Here is a 20,111-nt window from a genome sequence, read left to right on the forward strand (position 1 = left end):
GAAACCGGGTGGTCATGGCGGCACGTGGAGTTTGAATCACTCACCAAAAAGCAGTAATCTGCTGTCACTCAAAAACACAATGTCCAATCTCTTCCAAAGGTCGCAGGTATGATGAGACTCAAGCTCGGAAATGTTTGTTATGCCATTTGTCATTAATGGTTAGAGCGCCACCTAGTGGGACGACTATAATCATGGTTGAATGAGATGAAATGTTAGCTGGTGGTTAAATGCATGAATTGCATCAATGTGATATCAGATCGGACGTGCTGGTTGTAGGTGTTGGGCGTGGCTCGACGTGCCAGGGTGCGAGGGCCCTCATATCGCTGCTTGCAGCTTTAATATTATTATTATTATTATTATTATTTTTCACCGAAATGAATTGCCTTTTTGAGGGCTTTAACATGCTCAAAAACTCATGAAATTTTGCACACATGCCAGGTCTGGTGAAAAATTTTGTATTTTAATGGTTTTACATATGAGCAGTGGGAAATGGCTCTAGAGCGCCACCTATGCCTTGTTAAATGCAGCCCTACGACCACATCGTTTGAGCTACATGTATGAAATTTGGCACACATGTGTACCATGCCAAGACGAACAAATAAGTCTGTGGGCCCATTGATGCAAACCCAACAGGAAGTCCGCCATTTGGAGGTGAAAGTGACATTTTGGCTCTAATTTTGCCATTTCCATGCCTCGAACTTTGTCGAACTCCTCCTTGGGATTTGATTATATAAGCTTCATCTTTGGTCAGTTTCAACTACACACCTGGGCCATGTTAAATTGCGGAGCTTTTGAGTTTTCGTGATACGGTGAGCCGGTGGCGCGACGGCGAATTTCCATGATTCGCCATGAAAATCTTATTGCCTCTCATTCTGTTATACATTGTCCGATCTGGACCAAAGAGCACACATATGATAAGGCTCCACCCCTGAACATTTTTAAACTGCCATATTTGACATCAAGGACAGCGCCACCTAGTGGGAACAGGAAATGTCATGTTTTACACTTTGAGGTACAGTATTGTGATGGGTGACATCTGCAGCCTTAAATTTCTCCAGGAAAGACTTAAGGAGTTAATCTTGGATTACAGCAAAAACTGTGAGTTTTCGCGAAAGGGTGTGACCCCGAAAGCATGGCGAACTTTGATGTCTCGCCATGAAGAAACAAATTAGTATAACTCAATGAAATTCAGTCTGATCAGTACCAGACTTTACAGGCATGATGTCAGACCGGACCTGAACAGATTGATGTCCCCATTGTCAGCAATTCGTGGAGCGCCACCTAGTGGCAACAGGAAATGTCATGGCTTTAATTTTGTTGTACTGATTTTCACAGCTTCATCGTGGACACCTCAAAAGCGGTGAATATCACCATCAGTCCCTCATGATGCTTCAGTGAGAAAATTGTGACTTTAAACTGAACGGCGCACCCTAGTGGCAACGCGGTTCACCATGAAAAATTAAGTGGCTTTTGAGGGGCTTGGAAAGTTTATAGAGGCTTGAAAATTGGCGCACACCTCCAATGTGATGCAGGCTTTGTTGTTATGTGATCATTTTCCTTGAATAGCGCAAATTGGCTCAACAGCGCCCCCTACAAAATTTCAAAACATCAGCCCCTGCTCTGTGTTTTATTTATCAGTCTGAAACCTAGTAAGCTTATAGGAGATATCACGATGTACAAAAAAGTCTCTTGGAGCAATATCCTAAATCCAACAGGAAGTCAGCCATTTTAAAATTAATGTGTAATTTTGGCGACATTTTCCCCTCTTTTAAGGCACCGTTCTTTGACGAACTCCTCCAAGGGATTTCGTGACATTGCCACGATCTGCAGTGCGTGTAATCTAAAGACCTTTGTGATGTTAAATTGCGAAGCTTTTTACATTGAGGGAAACCGGGTGGTCATGGCGGCACGTGGAGTTTGAATCACTCGCCAAAAAGCAGTAATCTGCTGTCACTCAAAAACACAAAGTCCAATCTCTCCCAAAGGTCGCAGGTGTGAGGAGACTCAAGCTCGGAAATGTTTGTTATGCCATTTGTCAGTAATGGTTAGAGCGCCACCTAGTGGGACGACTATAATCATGGTTGAATGAGATGAAATGTTAGGTGGTGGTTAAATGCATGAATTCCATCAATGTGACATGAGATCGGATGTGCTGGTTTTAGGTGTTGGGCGTGGCTCGACACGCCGGGGTGCGAGGGCCCTCATAACGCTGCTTGCAGCTTTAATTATTATTATTATTATTATTTTTCACCGAAATGAATTGCCTTTTTGAGGGCTTTAACATGCTCAAAAACTCATGAAATTTTGCACACATGCCAGGTGTGGTGAAAAATCTAGTATTTTAATGGTTTTACATATGAGCACTGGGAAATGGCTCTAGAGCGCCACCTATGTGTTGTTAAATGCAGCCCTACGACCACATTTTTTGAGCTACATGTATGAAATCTGGCACACATGTGTATTATACCGGGTCGAACAAAAAAGTCTGTGGGCCCATTGACGCAAACCCAACAGGAAGTCCGCAATTTAGAAGTGAAGGTGACATTTTGGCTCTAATTTTGCCATTTCCATGCCTCGAACTTTTTCGAACTCCTCCTTGGGGTTTGAGTGTATAAGCTTCATCTTTGGTCAGTGTCAACTACACACCTGGGCAATGTTAAATTGCGGAGCTTTTGAGTTTTCACAATACAGTGAGGCCGTGGCGCCATGGCGAATTTTGATGACTAGCCATGAAAATCTTATTGCCTCTCATTCTGTCATACATTGTCCGATCTGGACCAAAGAGCACACATATGATAAGGCTCCAGCCCTGAAAAAATTTCATTGGCCATATTTGACATCAAGGACAGCGCCACCTAGTGGGAACAGGAAATGTCATGTTTTACACTTTGGTGTACAGTATAGTGATGGGTGACATCTGCAGCCTCAAATTTCTCCAGGAAAGTCTTAAGGAGTTGGTCTTGGGTTACAGTGAAAACTGTGAGTTTTCGCGAAAGGGTGTAACCCCGAAAGCATGGCGAACATTGATAACTCGCCATGAAGAAACAAATTAGTGTAACTCAATGAAATCCAATCTGGTCAGTACCAGACTTTACAGGCATGATGTCAGACCCGCCCTGAACAGATTGATGTGCCCATTGTCAGGAATACGCAGAGCGCCACCTAGTGGCAACAGGAAATGTAATGTCTTTAATTTTGTTGTACTGATTTTCACAGGTTCATCGTGGACACCTCAAAAGCAGTGAATATCACCATCAGTCCCTCCTGGTGCTTCAGTGTGAAAATTGTGACTTTAAACTGAACGGCGCACCCTGGTGGCAACGTGGTTCACGATGAAAGATGAATTGGCTTTTGAGGGGCTTGGAAAGTTTAAAAAGTCTTGAAAAATGGCACACTCCTCCAATGTGATGAACGCTTTGTTGTTATGTGATCATGTTTATGGAAAATTGTAAAAGGGCTCCACAGCGCCCCCTAAAAAATTTCAAAACAACAGCTCCTGCTCTGTCTTTTATGTATGAGTCTGAAACCTGGTAAGCTTATGGAAGATATGAAGATGTAAAAAAAAGTCTCTTGGAGCAATATCCCAAATCCAACAGGAAGTCAGCCATTTTAAAATTAAGGTGTAATTTTGGCGACATTTTCCCCTCTTTTCAGGCACCGTACTTTGACGAACTCCTCCAAGGGATTTCATCGCATTGACCTGATCTCCAGTTTGTGTAATCTAAAGACCTTTGTGATGTTAAATTGCGAAGCTTTTTACGTTCAGGGAAACGGGGTGGTAATGGCGGCACGTGCAATTTCAATCACTCGCCAAAAAGCAGTAATCTGCTGTCACTCAAAAACACAATGTCCAATCTCTCCCAAAGGTCTCAGGCATGATGAGACTCAAGCTCGGAAATGTTAGTTATGCCATTTGTCAGTAATGGTTACAGCGCCACCTAGTGGGACAATTATAATCATGATTGAATGAGATGAAATGTTAGCTGGTGGTTAAATGCATGAATTCCATCAATGTGACATCAGATCGGACGTGCTGGTTTTAGGTGTTGGGGGTGGCTCGACGCGATGGGGTGCGAGGGCCCTCATAACGCTGCTCTCAGCTTTAATTAGGGCCCGAGCACTGACAGTGCGAAGGCCCTATTGTATCTGCTCCGTTTCTTATTATTAGGGCCCGAGCACTGACAGTGCGAAGGCCCTATTGTATCTGCTCCGTTTATTATTATTATTATTATTATTATTATTATTATTATTATTTCGGCAAATGAATCGGCCTTTTGAGGGCCTAAACATGCTCAAAAACTCATGAAATTTTGCACACGCATCAATTCTGGTGAAAATTTACGTATTTTAATGTTCTCAGACATAGCCAGGGAAAATTGCCTCAGTAGCGCCACCTAGAAAAATGAAAAATGCGAGCCCCCAGTATGGGTATGACCTACATGTTTGAAAGTCGGTACACATATCTAACGTTCAGAGTCGAACAAAAAAGTCTATTATGGCAATGTCCTAAACCTTACAGGAAGTCCGCAATTTTGGATTGAATGTCACATTTTGGCTCTGATTTTACCATTTCCATGCCCTGTACTTTTGCGAACTCCTCCTCGGGATTTGGTTGTATAAACTTCATCTTTGGACAGTGCCAACTACACATCTGGGCCATGTTAAATTGCGGAGCTTTTGAGTTTTCACAGTACGGTGAGGCTGTCGCGTCGCGGCGAATTTCAATGACTCGCCATGAAAATCTTATTGCCTGTCATTCTGTCATACATTGTCCGATCTGGACCAAAGAGCACACATGTGATAAGACTCCAACCCAGCTGAACATATTTCAACTGCCATATTTGACATCACGGAGAGCGCCACCTAGTGGGAACAGGAAATGTCATGTTTTACACTTTGGGGTACAGTATAGTGATGGGTGACATCTGAAACCTCAAATTTCTCCAGGAAAGCCTTAAGGAGTTGGTCTTGGGTTACAGTGAAAACTGTGACTTTTCGCTAAAGGGTGTGATCCCAGCAGAATGGTGAACTTTGATGTCTCGCCATGGAGAAACAAATTAGTATAACTCAATGAAATCCAGTCTGATCAGAACCAGACTTTACAGGTATGATGTCACACCCGCCCTGAACAGATTGATGTGCCCATTGTCAGGAATACGCAGAGCGCCACCTAGTGGCAACAGGGAATGTCATATCTTTCACTTTGTTGTACTGATTTTCACAAGTTCATCATGGACACCTCAAAAGCGGTGAATATCACCGTCAGTCCGTCATGATGCTTCAGTGAGAAAATTGTAACTTTAAACTGAACGGCGCACCCTGGTGGCAGCGCAGTTTACCATGAAAGATGAAGTGGTTTTTGAGGGGCTTGGAAAGTTTATAGAGGCTTTAAATTTGGCCCACACCTCCAATGTGATGAAGGCTTTGTTGTCATGTGACCACTTTCCTTGAATAGCGCAAAATGGCTCCACAGTGCCCCCTACAAAATTTCAAATCATCAGCCCCTGCTCTGTGTTTTATCTACGAGTCTGAAACCTGGTAAGCTTATAGAAGATGTCAAGATGTACAAAGAAGTCTCTTGGAGCAATATCCCAAATCCAACAGGAAGTCAGCCATTTTTAAATTAATGTGTAATTTTGGCGACATTTTCCCCTCCTTTCAGGCCTCATACTTTGACGAACTCCTCCAAGGGATTTCATCAGATTGACCCAATCTCCAGTGTGTGGAATCTAAAGACCTTTGTGATGTTAAATTGCGAAGCTTTTTACGTTCAGGGAAACGGGGTGGTCATGGCGGCACGTGGAGTTTCAATCACTCGCCAAAAAGCAGTAATCTGCTGTCACTCAAAAACACAAAGTCCAACCTCTCCCAAAGGTCGCAGGCGTGATGAGACTCGACCTCGGAAATGTTTGTTATGCCCTTTGTCAATAATGGTTATGGCGCCACCTAGTGGGACGACTATAATCATAATTGAATGAGATGAGATGTTAGCTGGTGATTAAATGCATGAATTCCATCAATTTGACATCAGATCGGACGTGCTGGTTGTAGGTGTTGGGCGTGGCTCGACGCGCCGGGTGTGCGAGGGCCCTCATAACGCTGCTTGCAGCTTTAATTATTATTATTATTATTATTTCGGCAAATGAATCGGCCTTTTGAGGGCCTAAACATGCTCAAAAACTCATGAAATTTTGCACACGCGTCAGGTCTGGTGAAAATTTACGTATTTTAATGTTCTCAGACATGGCCAGGGAAAATTGCCTCAGTAGCGCCACCTAGAAAAATGAAAAATGCGAGCCCCCAGTATGGGTATGACCTACATGTTTGAAAGTCGGTACACCTATCTAACGTTCAGAGTCGAACAAAAAAGTCTGTTATGGCCATGTCCTAAACCCAACAGGAAGTCCGCCATTTTGGATTGAAGGTCACATTTCGGCTCTGATTTTACAATTTCCATGCCTTGTACTTTCGCGAACTCCTCCTTGGGATTTGGTCATATAAGCTTCATATTTGGACAGTGCATACTACACACCTGGGCCATGTTAAATTGCGGAGCTTTTGAGTTTTCACAACACAGTGAGGCCGTGGCGCCACGGCGAATTTCAATGATTCGCCATGAAAATCTTATTGCCTCTCATTCTATCATACATTGTCCGATCTGGACCAAAAAGCACACATATGATAAGACTCCACCCCTGAACATATTTCAACTGCCATATTTGACATCAAGGACAGCGCCACCTAGTGGGAACAGGAAATGTCATGTTTTACACTTTGGGATACAGTATTGTGATGGGTGACATCTGCAGCCTCAAATTTCTCCAGGAAAGCCTTAAGGAGTTGGTCTTGGGTTACAATGAAAACTGTGACTTTTTGCGAAAGGGTGTGACCCCAGCAGCATGGCGAATATTGATGTCTCGCCATGAAGAAACAAAATAGTATAACTCAATGAAATCCAGTCTGATCAGTACCAGACTTTACAGGCGTGATGTCAGAACTGACCTGAACACATTGATGTGCCCATTGTCAGAAATACGCAGAGCGCCACCTAGTGGGAACAGGAAATGTCATATCTTACACTTTGTTGTACTGATTTTCACAAGTTCATCGTAGACACCTCAAAAGCGGTGAATATCACCGTCAGTCAGTCATGATGCTTCAGTGAGAAAATTGTGACTTTAAACTGAACGGCGCATCCTAGTGGCAACGTGGTTCACCATGAAAAATGAAGTTGCTTTTCAGGGGCTTGGAAAGTTTAAAAAGTCTTGAAATTTGGCAAACACCTCCAATGTGATGAAGGCTTTGTTCTTATGTGATCATTTTTATTGAATAGGGCGAAATGGCTCCACAGCGCCCCCTACAATATTTCGAAACAACAGCCCCTGCTCTGTGTTTCATCTATGAGTCTGAAACCTGGTAAGCTTATGGAAGATATCAAGATGTACAAAGAATTCTCTTGGAGCAATATCCAAAATCCAACAGGAAGTCAGCCATTTTAAAATCAATGTGTAATTTTGGCGACAATTCCCCCTCCTTTCAGGCACCGTACTTTGACGAACTCCTCCAAGGGATTTCATCAGATTGACCCGATCTCCAGTGTGTGGCATCTAAAGACCTTTGTGATGTTAAATTGCGAAGCTTTTTACGTTCAGGAAAACGGGGTGGTCATGGCGGCACGTGGAGTTTCAATCACTCGCCAAAAAGCAGTAATCTGCTGTCACTCAAAAACACAAAGTCCAATCTCTCCCAAAGGTCGCAGGCGTGATGAGACTCGACCTCGGAAATTTTTTTTATGCCCTTTGTCAATAATGGTTATGGCGCCACCTAGTGGGACGACTATAATCATAATTGAATGAGATGAGATGTTAGTTGGTGGTTAAATGAATGAATTCCATCAATGTGACATCAGATCGGATGTGCTGGTTTTAGGTGTTGGGCGTGGCTCGACACGCCCGGGTGCGAGGGCCCTCATAACGCTGCTTGCAGCTTTAATTATTAGGGCCCGAGCACTGACAGTGCGAAGGCCCTATTGTATCTGCTCCGTTTCTTATTATTATTATTATTAGGGCCCGAGCACTGAGAGTGCGAAGGCCCTATTGTATCTGCTCTGTTTATTATTATTATTATTATTATTATTATTATTATTATTATTTCGGCAAATGAATCGGCCTTTTGAGGGCCTAAACATGCTCAAAAACTCATGAAATTTTGCACACGCGTCAGGTCTGGTGAAAATTTACGTATTTTAATGTCCTCAGACATGGCCAGGGAAAATTGCCTCAGTAGCGCCACCTAGAAAAATGAAAAACGCGAGCCCCCATTATGGGTGTGACCTACATGTTTGAAAGTCGGTACACATATCTAACGTTCAAAGTCGAACAAAAAAGTCTATTATGGCAATGTCCTAAACCTAACAGGAAGTCCGCCATTTTGGATTGAATGTCACATTTTGGCTCTGATTTTACCATTTCCATGCCTTGTACTTTCGCGAACTCCTCCTCGGGATTTGGTCGTATAAACTTCATCTTTGGACAGTGCCAACTACACACCTGGGCCATGTTAAATTGCGGAGCTTTTGAGTTTTCATCATACGGTGAGGCCGTGGCGCCATGGCGAATTTCGATGACTCGCCATGAAAATCTTATTGCCTCTCATTCTGTCATACATTGTCCGATCTGGACCAAAGAGCGCACATATGATAAGGCTCCACCCCTGAACATATTTCAACTGCCATATTTAACATCAAGGACAGCGCCACCTAGTGGGAACAGGAAATGTCATGTTTTACACTTTGGGGTACAGTATAGTGATGGGTGACATCTGCAGCCTCAAATTTCTCCAGGAAAGCCTTAAGGAGTTGGTCTTGGGTTACAGTGAAAACTGTGACTTTTCACAAAAGGGTGTAACCTCAGAAGCATGGCGAACTTTGATGTCTCGCCATGAAGAAACAAATTAGTATAACTCCATGAAATTCCGTCTGATCAGTACCAGACTTTACAGGCATGATGTCACACCTGCCCTGAACAAATTGATATGCCCATTGTCAGGAATACGCAGAGCGCCACCTAGTGGGAACAGGAAATGTCATCGCTTACACTTTGTTGTACTAATTTTCACAGGTTTAATGTGGCCACCTCAAAAGCGGTGAATATCACCATCAGTCCTTCATGATTCTTCAGTGAGAAAATTGTGACTTTAAACTTAACGGCGCACCCTGGTGGCAATGCGGTTCACCATGAAAAATGAAGTGGCTTTTGAGGGGCTTGGAAAGTTTATAGAGGCTTGAAAATTGGCCCACAGCTCCAATGTAATGAAGGCTTTGTTGTTATCTGATCATTTTCCTTGAATAGCGCAGAATGGCTCAACAGCGCCCCCTACAAAATTTCAAAACATCAGCCCCTGCTCTGTGTTTTATGTATGAGTCTGAAACCTGGTAAGCTTATAGGAGATAACAAGATGTACAAAAAAGTCTCTTGGAGCAATATCCCAAATCCAACAGGAAGTCAGCCATTTTAAAATTAATGTGTAATTTTGGCAACATTTTCCCCTCTTTTCAGGCACTGTACTTTGACGAACTCCTCCAAGGATTTTCATCAGATTGACACGATCTCCAGTGTGTGGAATCTAAAGACCTTTGTGATGTTAAATTGCGAAGCTTTTTACATTTAGGGAAACGGGGTGGTCATAGCGGAACTTAGAATTGAATCACTTGCCAAAAAGCAGTAATCTGCTGTCACTCAAAAACACAATGTCCAATCTCTCCCAAACGTCGCAGGTGTGATGAGACTCGTGCTCGGAAATGTTTGTTATGCCATTTGTCAGTAATGGTTAGAACGCCACCTAGTGGGACGACTATAATCATGATTGAATGAGATGAAATGTTAGCTGGTGGTTAAATCCATCAATTTGACATCAGATCGGACGTGCTGGTTGTAGGTGTTGGGTGTGGCTCGACACGCCGGGGTGCGAGGGCCCTCATAACGCTGCTTGCAGCTTTAATTATTATTATTATTATTCAGGTAAAACAAGGGCCTTTTTGAGGGCCTAAACATGCTCAAAAACTCATGAAATTTTGCGCACATGCCAGGTCTGGTGAAAAATTTTGTATTTTAATGGTTTTACATATGAGCACTGGGAAATGGCTCTAGAGCGCCACCTATGCCTTGTTAAATGCAGCCCTACGACCACATCGTTTGAGCTACATGTATGAAATTTGGCACACATGTGTACCATGCCAAGACGAAAAAAAAAGTCTGTGGGCCCATTGACGCAAACCCAACAGGAAGTCCGCCATTTGGAGGTGAAGGTGACATTTTAGCTCTAATTTTGCCATTTCCATGCCTCGAACTTTTGCGAACTCCTCCTTGGGATTTGGTTGTATAAGTTTCATCTTTGGTCAGTGTCAACTACACACCTGGGCCATGTTAAATTGCGGAGCTTTTGAGTTTTCGTGATACGGTGAGGCGGTGGCGCCACGGCGAATTTCCATGACTCGCCATGAAAATCTTATTGCCTCTCATTCGGTCATACATTGTCCGATCTGGACCAAAGAGCACACATATGATAAGGCTCCACCCCTGAACATTTTTCAACTGCCATATTTGACATCAAGGACAGCGCCACCTAGTGGGAACAGGAAATGTCATGTTTTACACTTTGGGGTACAGTATAGTGATGGGTGACATCTGCAGCCTCAAGTTTCTCCAGGAAAGCCTTAAGGAGGTAATCTTGGGTTACAGTGAAAACTGTGAGTTTTCGCAAAAGGGTGTGACCCCGAAAGCATGGCGAACTTTGATGTCTCGCCATGAAGAAACAAATTAGTATGAATCAATGAAATTCAGTCTGATCAGTACCAGACTTTACAGGCATGATGTCAGACCCGCCCTGAACAGATTGATGTGCCCATTGTCAGCAATTCGTGGAGCGCCACCTAGTGGCAACAGGAAATGTCATGGCTTTAATTTTGTTGTACTGATTTTCACAGGTTCATCGTGGACACCTCAAAAGCGGTGAATATCACCATCAGTCCCTCATGATGCTTCACTGCGACAATTGTGACTTTAAACTGAACGGCGCACCCTGGTGGCAACGCGGTTCACCAGGAAAGATGAAGTGGCTTTTGAGGGGCTTGGAAAGTTTAAAAAGTCTTGAAATTTGGCACACACCTCCAATGTGCTCAAGGCTTTGTTGTTATGTGATCATTTTCATTGAATAGGGTGAAATGTCTCCACAGCGCCCCCTACAAAATTTCAAAACAACAGCCCCTTCTCTGTGTTTGATCTATGAGTCTGAAACCTGGTAACCTTATGGAAGATATCAAGATGTACAAAAAAGTCTCTTGGAGCAATATCCCAAATCCAACAGGAAGTCAGCCATTTTACAATTAATGTGTAATTTTGGCGACATTTTCCCCTCCTTTCAGGCCTCATACTTTGACGAACTCCTCCAAGGGATTTCATCAGATTGACCCGATCTCCAGTGTGTGGCATCTAAAGACCTTTGTGATGTTAAATTGCGAAGCTTTTTACGTTCATGGAAACGGGGTGGTCATGGCGGCACGTGGAGTTTCAATCACTCGTCAAAAAGCAGTAATCTGCTGTCACTCAAAAACACAAAGTGCAATCTGTCCCAAAGGTCGCAGATGTGATTAGACTCGAGCTCGGAAATGTTTGTTATGCCATTTGTCAGAAATGCTAGAGCGCCACCTAGTGGGACGACTATAACGATGACTGAATGAGATGAAATGTTAGCTGGTGGTTAAATGCATGAATTCCATCAATGTGACATGAGATCGGACGTGCTGGTTTTAGGTGTTGGGTGTGGCTCGACACGCCGGGGTGCGAGGGCCCTCATAACGCTGCTTGCAGCTTTAATTATTATTATTATTATTCAGGCAAAACAAGGGCCTTTTTGAGGGCCTAAACATGCTCAAAAACTCATGAAATTTTGCACACATGCCAGGTCTGGTGAAAAATTTTGTATTTTAATGGTTTTACATATGAGCACTGGGAAATGGCTCTAGAGCGCCACCTATGCCTTGTTAAATGCAGCCCTACGACCACATCGTTTGAGCTACATGTATGAAATTTGGCACACATGTGTACCATGCCAAGACGAAAAAAAAAGTCTGTGGGCCCATTGACGCAAACCCAACAGGAAGTCCGCCATTTGGAGGTGAAGGTGACATTTTAGCTCTAATTTTGCCATTTCCATGCCTCGAACTTTTGCGAACTCCTCCTTGGGATTTGGTTGTATAAGTTTCATCTTTGGTCAGTGTTAACTACACACCTGGGCCATGTTAAATTGCGGAGCTTTTGAGTTTTCGTGATACGGTGAGGCGGTGGCGCCACGGCGAATTTCCATGACTCGCCATGAAAATCTTATTGCCTCTCATTCGGTCATACATTGTCCGATCTGGACCAAAGAGCACACATATGATAAGGCTCCACCCCTGAACATTTTTCAACTGCCATATTTGACATCAAGGACAGCGCCACCTAGTGGGAACAGGAAATGTCATGTTTTACACTTTGAGGGACAGTATAGTGATGGGTGACATCTGCAGCCTCAAATTTCTCCAGGAAAGCCTTAAGGAGGTAATCTTGGGTTACAGTGAAAACTGTGAGTTTTCGCAAAAGGGTGTGACCCCGAAAGCATGGCGAACTTTGATGTCTCGCCATGAAGAAACAAATTAGTATAAATCAATGAAATTCAGTCTGATCAGTACCAGACTTTACAGGCATGATGTCAGACCCGCCCTGAACAGATTGATGTGCCCATTGTCAGCAATTCGTGGGGCGCCACCTAGTGGCAACAGGAAATGTCATGGCTTTAATTTTGTTGTACTGATTTTCACAGGTTCATCGTGGACACCTCAAAAGCGGTGAATATCACCATCAGTCCCTCATGATGCTTCACTGCGACAATTGTGACTTTAAACTGAACGGCGCACCCTGGTGGCAACATGGTTCACCATGAAAGATGAAGGGGCTTTTGAGGGGCTTGGAAAGTTTAAAAAGTCTTGAAATTTGGCGCACACCTCCAATGTGCTCAAGGCTTTGTTGTTATGTGATCATTTTCATTGAATAGGGCGAAATGGCTCCACAGTGCCCCCTACAAAATTTCAAAACAACAGCCCCTTCTCTGTGTTTCATCTATGAGTCTGAAACCTGGTAACCTTATGGAAGATATCAAGATGTACAAAAAAGTCTCTTGGAGCAATATCCCAAATCCAACAGGAAGTCAGCCATTTTACAATTAATGTGTAATTTTGGCGACATTTTCCCCTCCTTTCAGGCCTCATACTTTGACGAACTCCTCCAAGGGATTTCATCAGATTGACCTGATCTCCAGTGTGTGGCATCTAAAGACCTTTGTGATGTTAAATTGCGAAGCTTTTTACGTTCATGGAAACGGGGTGGTCATGGCGGCACGTGGAGTTTCAATCACTCGTCAAAAAGCAGTAATCTGCTGTCACTCAAAAACACAAAGTGCAATCTGTCCCAAAGGTCGCAGATGTGATTAGACTCGAGCTTGGAAATGTTTGTTATGCCATTTGTCAGAAATGCTAGAGCGCCACCTAGTGGGACGACTATAACGATGACTGAATGAGATGAAATGTTAGCTGGTGGTTAAATGCATGAATTCCATCAATGTGACATGAGATCGGACGTGCTGGTTTTAGGTGTTGGGTGTGGCTCGACACGCCGGGGTGCGAGGGCCCTCATAACGCTGCTTGCAGCTTTAATTAGGGCCCGAGCACTGACAGTGCGAAGGCCCTATTGTATCTGCTCTGTTTATTATTATTAGGGCCCGAGCACTGACAGTGCGAAGGCCCTATTGTATCTGCTCCGTTTCTTCTTCTTCTTATTATTATTATTATTCAGGCAAAACAAGGGCCTTTTTGAGGGCCTAAACATGGTGAAAAACTCATGAAATTTTGCACACATGCCAGGTCTGGTGAAAAATTTTGTATTTTAATGGTTTTACATATGAGCACTGGGAAATGGCTCTAGAGCGCCACCTATGCCTTGTTAAATTCAGCCCTACGACCACATAGTTTGAGCTACATGTATGAAATTTGGCACACATGTGTACCATGCCAAGACGAACAAAAAAGTCTTTGGGCCCATTGACGCAAACCCAACAGGAAGTCCGCCATTTGGAGGTGAAGGTGACATTTTGGCTCTAATTTTGCCATTTCCATGCCTCGAACTTTTTCGAACTCCTCCTTGGGATTTGGTCGTATAAGCTTCATCTTTGGTCAGTGTCAACTACACACCTGGGCCATGTTAAATTGCAGAGCTTTTGAGTTTTCACAATACAGTGAGGCCGTGGCGCCACGGCGAATTTCGATGACTCGCCATGAAAATCTTATTGCCTCTCATTCTGTCATACATTGTCCGATCTGGACCAAAGAGCACACATATGATAAGACTCCACCCCTAAACCTATTTCAACTGCCATATTTGACATCAAGGACAGCGCCACCTAGTGGGAACAGGAAATGTCATGTTTTACACTTTGGGGTACAGTATTGTGATGGGTGACATCTGCAGCCTCAAATTTCTCCAGGAAAGCCTTAAGGAGTTGGTCTTGGATTATAGTGAAAACTGTGAGTTTTCGCGAAAGGGTGTGACCCCAGCAGCATGGCGAACATTGATATCTCGCCATGAAGAAACAAATTAGTGTAACTCAATGAAATCCAATCTGGTCAGTACCAGACTTTACAGGCATGATGTCAGACCCGCCCTGAACAGATTGATGTGCCCATTGTCAGGAATACGCAGTGCGCCACCTAGTGGGAACAGGAAATGTCATGTCTTACACTTTGTTGTACTGATTTTCACAGGTTCATCGTGGACACCTCAAAAGCGGTGAATATCACCGTCAGTCCGTCATGATGCTTCAGTGAGAAAATTGTGACTTTAAACTGAACGGCGCACCCTGGTGGCAACGCGGTTCACCATGTAAAATGAAGTGGCTTTTAAGGGGCTTGGAAAGTTTAAAAAGTCTTGAAATTTGGCCCACTCCTCCAATGTGATGAGGGCTATCTGGTTATGTGATCATTTTCATTGAATAGCGCAAAGTGGCTCCACAGCGCCCCCTACAAAATTTCAAAACATCAGCCCCTGCTCTGTGTTTTATCTATGAGTCTGAAACCTGGTAACCTTATGGAAGATATCAAGATGTACTAAAAAGTCTCTTGGAGCAATATCCCAAATCCAACAGGAAGTCAGCCATTTTAAAATTAATGTGTAATTTTGGCGACATTTTCCCCTCTTTTCAGGCACCGTACTTTGACAAACTCCTCCAAGGGATTTCGTCAGATTGACCCGATCTCCAGTGCGTGGAATCTAAAGACCTTTGTGATGTTAAATTGCGAAGCTTTTTACGTTCAGGGAAACGGGGTGGTCATGGCGGCACGTGAATGTAAATCACTCGCCAAAAAGCAGTAATCTGCTGTCACTCAAAAACACAATATCCAATCTCTCCCAAAGGTTGCAGGCGTGATGAGACTCGACCTCGGAAATGTTTGTTATGCCCTTTGTCAATAATGGTTATGGCGCCACCTAGTGGGATGACTATAATTATAATTGAATGAGATGAAATGTTAGCTGGTGGTTAAATGCATGAATTCCATCAATGTGACATCAGATCGGACGTGCTGGTTTTAGGTGTTGGGCGTGGCTCGACGCGCCGGGGGTGCGAGGGCCCTCATAACGCTGCTTGCAGCTTTAATTTAATTTTAACTCATTGTTATTTACTGGTTTCAACTTGTGGCTTTTATTATTCTTTACCGTTTTATTCTTGTATTTTGGTGCTCATTGGTGTTTTTTTGATTTACATTATGTCCTTACATTTTGTGGCCCCACCTTCTGGCTCCTGCTTTGTGGAGCACATTTTAAATTCAAACATGACTGGACAGTAAATAACTCACTCAATGAATGCTGTAAGCCCATCACTGCTGACTGCTTTGCCTCCAGTGCCATAATATTTTTATGGAAATAGATTTTATTAATGGGTATTAGGATACCAGTGCCTATGCTATTAAATATCACAAAGCGGCAGTCTAACTAATGCAACACAAGTCAGCTGGCGAATCTTGTACTGAAATATTGCCCGTACTCAGACATAATCTTTTTGGTTCCCAGGCATTATTGTCATAATTATGCCAAAGTTTATTGTTGGGAACAGTTAGATAGTGTTAGAGAGACACAGTATTAATATAAAGAGAAACCTTTTTAAGTCTGTGTCTGTAAACACCAATAACCTTTAGCATTTTGAAAGTAGCAGCCAACACCTACATGTCTGAGCAAGTAAACCTGCTAAGTGCTAAATGCATCCAGTGTGATACTGCAGTGCCCGGGTTGGTTTCGGGTGACACTCGCTGTACTTTGCCTCTCCTCCCACCCTATTTCACCCCGTTTCACAGCAGATGGAACCTAATCTTTTTCTTTTTTTTTTCCTTTTTTTTTTTTAGTGCAATACTTTGTGTAGTACGTCTGTTAATAATGGTTGAAACCAGCATTGTAAGGCCTTTAAAATGTAGGTCTTATATATTGACTTGTGTTGGCGTTAATCATGTTAGACAGTCAGACTCGTGGTTAATCTTCATTGAATTAATATATTGAGTTGTAATTGAAGAGGGCTGTGCTGTAAAATGACAAAATATTTAAACTGCCTGTGTTGCTCTCCTAATATAAGAAGGCAATCACAACATTTCACTGCAGGACTGAATCTAGTGCAACAAATTCAATCTTTGTTTAGACCAAACTGAATTTGTACCTTTCTCCTTAACTCCTGCTTTTTTTTTTTTGCTTTTTTTTTTTTGCTTTTTTTTTTTTTTTTTAAATAAAGATAATCACTTTGTTGTGTCATCCTCACACTAACATTTATTAACTCTCTACTTTTGTCTTCCTGTCAGAAACCGAAGAAACCGCCTCCACCATCTAAAAGCACGGGTAAGGAGCAGTTTAACCTCTTTGTCTTATTATCTGCTCTCAAGTCAGTGGGAAGTGTGAAAACAGGCTTCTTACTTTAAATGTCTTGCTATTGAGCAGCTCATTTCTTAAGTAGAATTAGTAGGTGTTTACATTTATTCTACACTGCCTCAAAAATATGAAGTGCATTAATATTACGGTTTGGAAAAAATATATAGATTATTGTTAGAATAATCTGTTAATTTTTTGGTTTCAATCCTTCTTTATACCCAGCGTCTGTGCTGTTTCATTGCTGAAATATCATCAAGGAAGCAAAAGAAACAGCTGTGTACTCAGGATATTTCCATCATCATGTCCCATTGAGTGCACCTGTGTACATGCTGGGATCCTGTAACTGTAGCAACTCATAAAAAAAAAAGAAGTATATATACACATGGTAGAAAGTAGATTAAAATCCAAAAAGGATTGGATCCTCTGCCATGTACTCTTTGTTTACGTCTAACTGATTGAGGAAACATTCATGAAAGCCCAAAGTGTGTGATCTACTTCTACTTCAAGTAGAAGGCCGCGTGGTGACTGAGTTTGGGTATAGAGACAGCAGTCCCTGGTATCAGCAGCAACATCTACAGTTTGCAAAATGCACATTTGCATCATTTTTTTACCACAGGGTTTGTATTCATATCCTGCTAGGACTGCACTTTTGTGCGTGTGTGTGTGCGCGCGCGCATGAGTTCCTGTCTGTGTAGAGTTTTTTTTTTTCTTAATGTGTAGATGTCAAACCTAACCAAACCACACTGGTGTGCACCCACCAATATATACAGTGTAATAGTCATCTGGCAACTCTGTGCTAATTTCATACCCGCCTGGAAGTGTCTGGTAGAGGATAGTGTATTTGTGTCAGTGCTTTGTTGTGTTTACTTGAGAAAGTGTCTTCCTTTCTGTTGTGTGAGTCTCAAGTCAGTCGTGTCAGACAGACGAGGTGACTCTTGTGCGGACCATGTTTCGTTTTTCAGCTCTTAAGCCGGAGATCCCGAGTGCTGACAAGAAGCCTCATCTGGTCAGGCCAGAGGACAGAGGTACGGTTGCACTCCGTCTTTGCTTGCATCCTTCTTTATGTTCCCATTTCCCCACATTGCTCACAGCTTTGCTCCACATATCAAAATACATTTTTTTTGACATTTCCCTCCAAATTTGGCACTGACCACAGATTTCCATCCGATATTACTTTCCTGTTATGGCCTTTTCACTGCATAACTCCATCCTACTTCTGCCACATGGCATTTTACTCAGCATACTGTTGGATAAGCAGCCTTCCTCTCTGCTTGGTTTAAATTGAAGAAAACACAAGTTAACAGAGGATTTATGAAGTAAGAAGCTAATGTTACTAGGTATGCCTGAGACAGCACCTCACTGTCGCCAGCTCCTTCTAGCTCACTTCACTTTGCTGAAAATGTTGGGTAGACTGGAACACAGTCAATAAAAGCTTTAACCACAGGTTTAACTTTAGTGTTCAAAAGTTTAGAAGACATGGATTCATATTCTGATGGCTTTTATGGAAAATTCTAAAAGACAAAAGTCTGAGTTTGTGTCTACCAGAAGCACCTCTTGTGGTTCCTTTGTCTGTTTTGTTGTTGCTGTTTTTGGCTCGAGTCTTCACTTTCTTCAAAGCCTTTGATCTCTGACTTAGTGGGGTCTTATATATTGTGTCTCCCTTCTACTTTTCGCTTGCTTTTTTGTTCATTTGAATGTTTTTCCTTCATCGATGAAAATTAGGTTTCAAAATACACTGGTTCTTTTTGTTTTTGTTTTTTTTTTCCCTTCCAAAAAGTACTGCTTCTAGAAAAGACTAAAACACTTGCACTATTTGAAGATAAACAGGAAGCAGTGATTTGCATTTAATATAAATAAAAACTGCCATACACAAAGAAAACGATATGACCCAAGATCCAGGTCCTGGGTCCAGATTCATTAGGATGTATGTAGGTGGAAAACTGTCCCATGGGCTAAAAAAAAACAACAACAAAACAACACTTTCTCGGTTTAATGTCTCTCTTTTAAATAATATTCAGGTAAGGTTTATAAGATTTTCAAACTTAAATACGTTTGTAGTAAAAAATTAGCTAGCTTCACAACTTGTGGGGGAAGTGGATGCATTTAATGAGTTTACTTGTGTGGTGCCTGCTGTACACCTGTACACCTGAGGTCAGTTTATTTTTATGGTATAATCACAGCGCATGTTGAAGCAAGCTCTAGTGCTGTCAACGCAGTTTCTCTTGCTGAGCTGAATGCAAGAAATGAACGTGTGTGTGTGTGTGTGCGTCCCTGCTAGAAGCTGCCCGTACTGCTGAGTTGGTGTCTGTCTTATGTAATCATTTTAGATGTAATTAATTGGGTGTTCAGGATTAAAGCTTTATGGATAGAAGATAATCTTCATTGTGATTGTGTAGAGATTCCAAAATCTGTAATAAAAACCCAAAATGTCTGGATACACATATTAGCTCATTTGGCCTCAGGTATGTTAGTACATTCTGTAAATAAAGAGTGGAAGAGTAGAGGACAATAGTGGTAGATGATCACTGGATCCTTTACATAATAAAGGGAAAAATAGCCTCTAAGGTCCATAATACATCATCAGTTCAACATGGTAAGGCTTCTTTGGCTTTGTAGCATGCGTCTCAGGAGGTAGACGTCAAGGACAAGTGATACCAAAAGTTAATAATTAATGAATTGTTATGCAATTCTGTTTATATAGACTTGAAGGGCTTTATCTGCAGTACAAGCGGTAAAATTATGCCGACTGAAGTTTCAGCTTCATGTGTGCTAGAAGTATTTATACGGGTTTTAACAGTGTGTGACTGAATAACAGCAACAGTGATATAACCCTAACCCTAACCCCCACCCCCACCCCCACCCCCCGACACACACACACACACAAGTTGTAACACTAATCTCTTTTTCCCTCGACATTATTGTACATTATCCTAGTGCTTCTTCGTATTTGTTTCTTTTGGTTTTCTTCTCTCCATTTGTGTCCTAGGAGGTCCTTCATGGGAGGTAAAGGAAAAATCTAAGAATCACACAGGGTTATTTATGTTCATAGTAAAGGAACCAGCAGACAAACAGGAAAAGAATGAATCACAGTAGCTGTTGTGGAAGTAAAGCTAATTG

At 42.4% G+C, this 20,111-nt stretch overlaps 1 protein-coding gene across 3 annotated transcripts in view; it reads left to right on the forward strand.

Annotated features, from left to right (window-relative positions):
- The window catches only part of cd2ap (CD2-associated protein), a 109,616-nt gene that overhangs the window by 67,459 nt on the left and 22,046 nt on the right, over positions 1-20,111 (forward strand). For all 3 annotated transcript variants that reach the window (XM_006796203.2, XM_006796204.2, XM_006796205.2), the window contains 2 exons: positions 16,928-16,964; positions 17,957-18,019. In XM_006796203.2, the coding sequence (XP_006796266.1) occupies positions 16,928-16,964; positions 17,957-18,019 (100 nt within the window). The remainder of the gene's footprint in view (positions 1-16,927; positions 16,965-17,956; positions 18,020-20,111) is intronic.

Source organism: Neolamprologus brichardi, chromosome 15 (assembly GCF_056152115.1).
Source record: "Neolamprologus brichardi isolate AB-2024 chromosome 15, ASM5615211v1, whole genome shotgun sequence".
In the NCBI taxonomy this organism is placed as follows: domain Eukaryota; kingdom Metazoa; phylum Chordata; class Actinopteri; order Cichliformes; family Cichlidae; genus Neolamprologus; species Neolamprologus brichardi.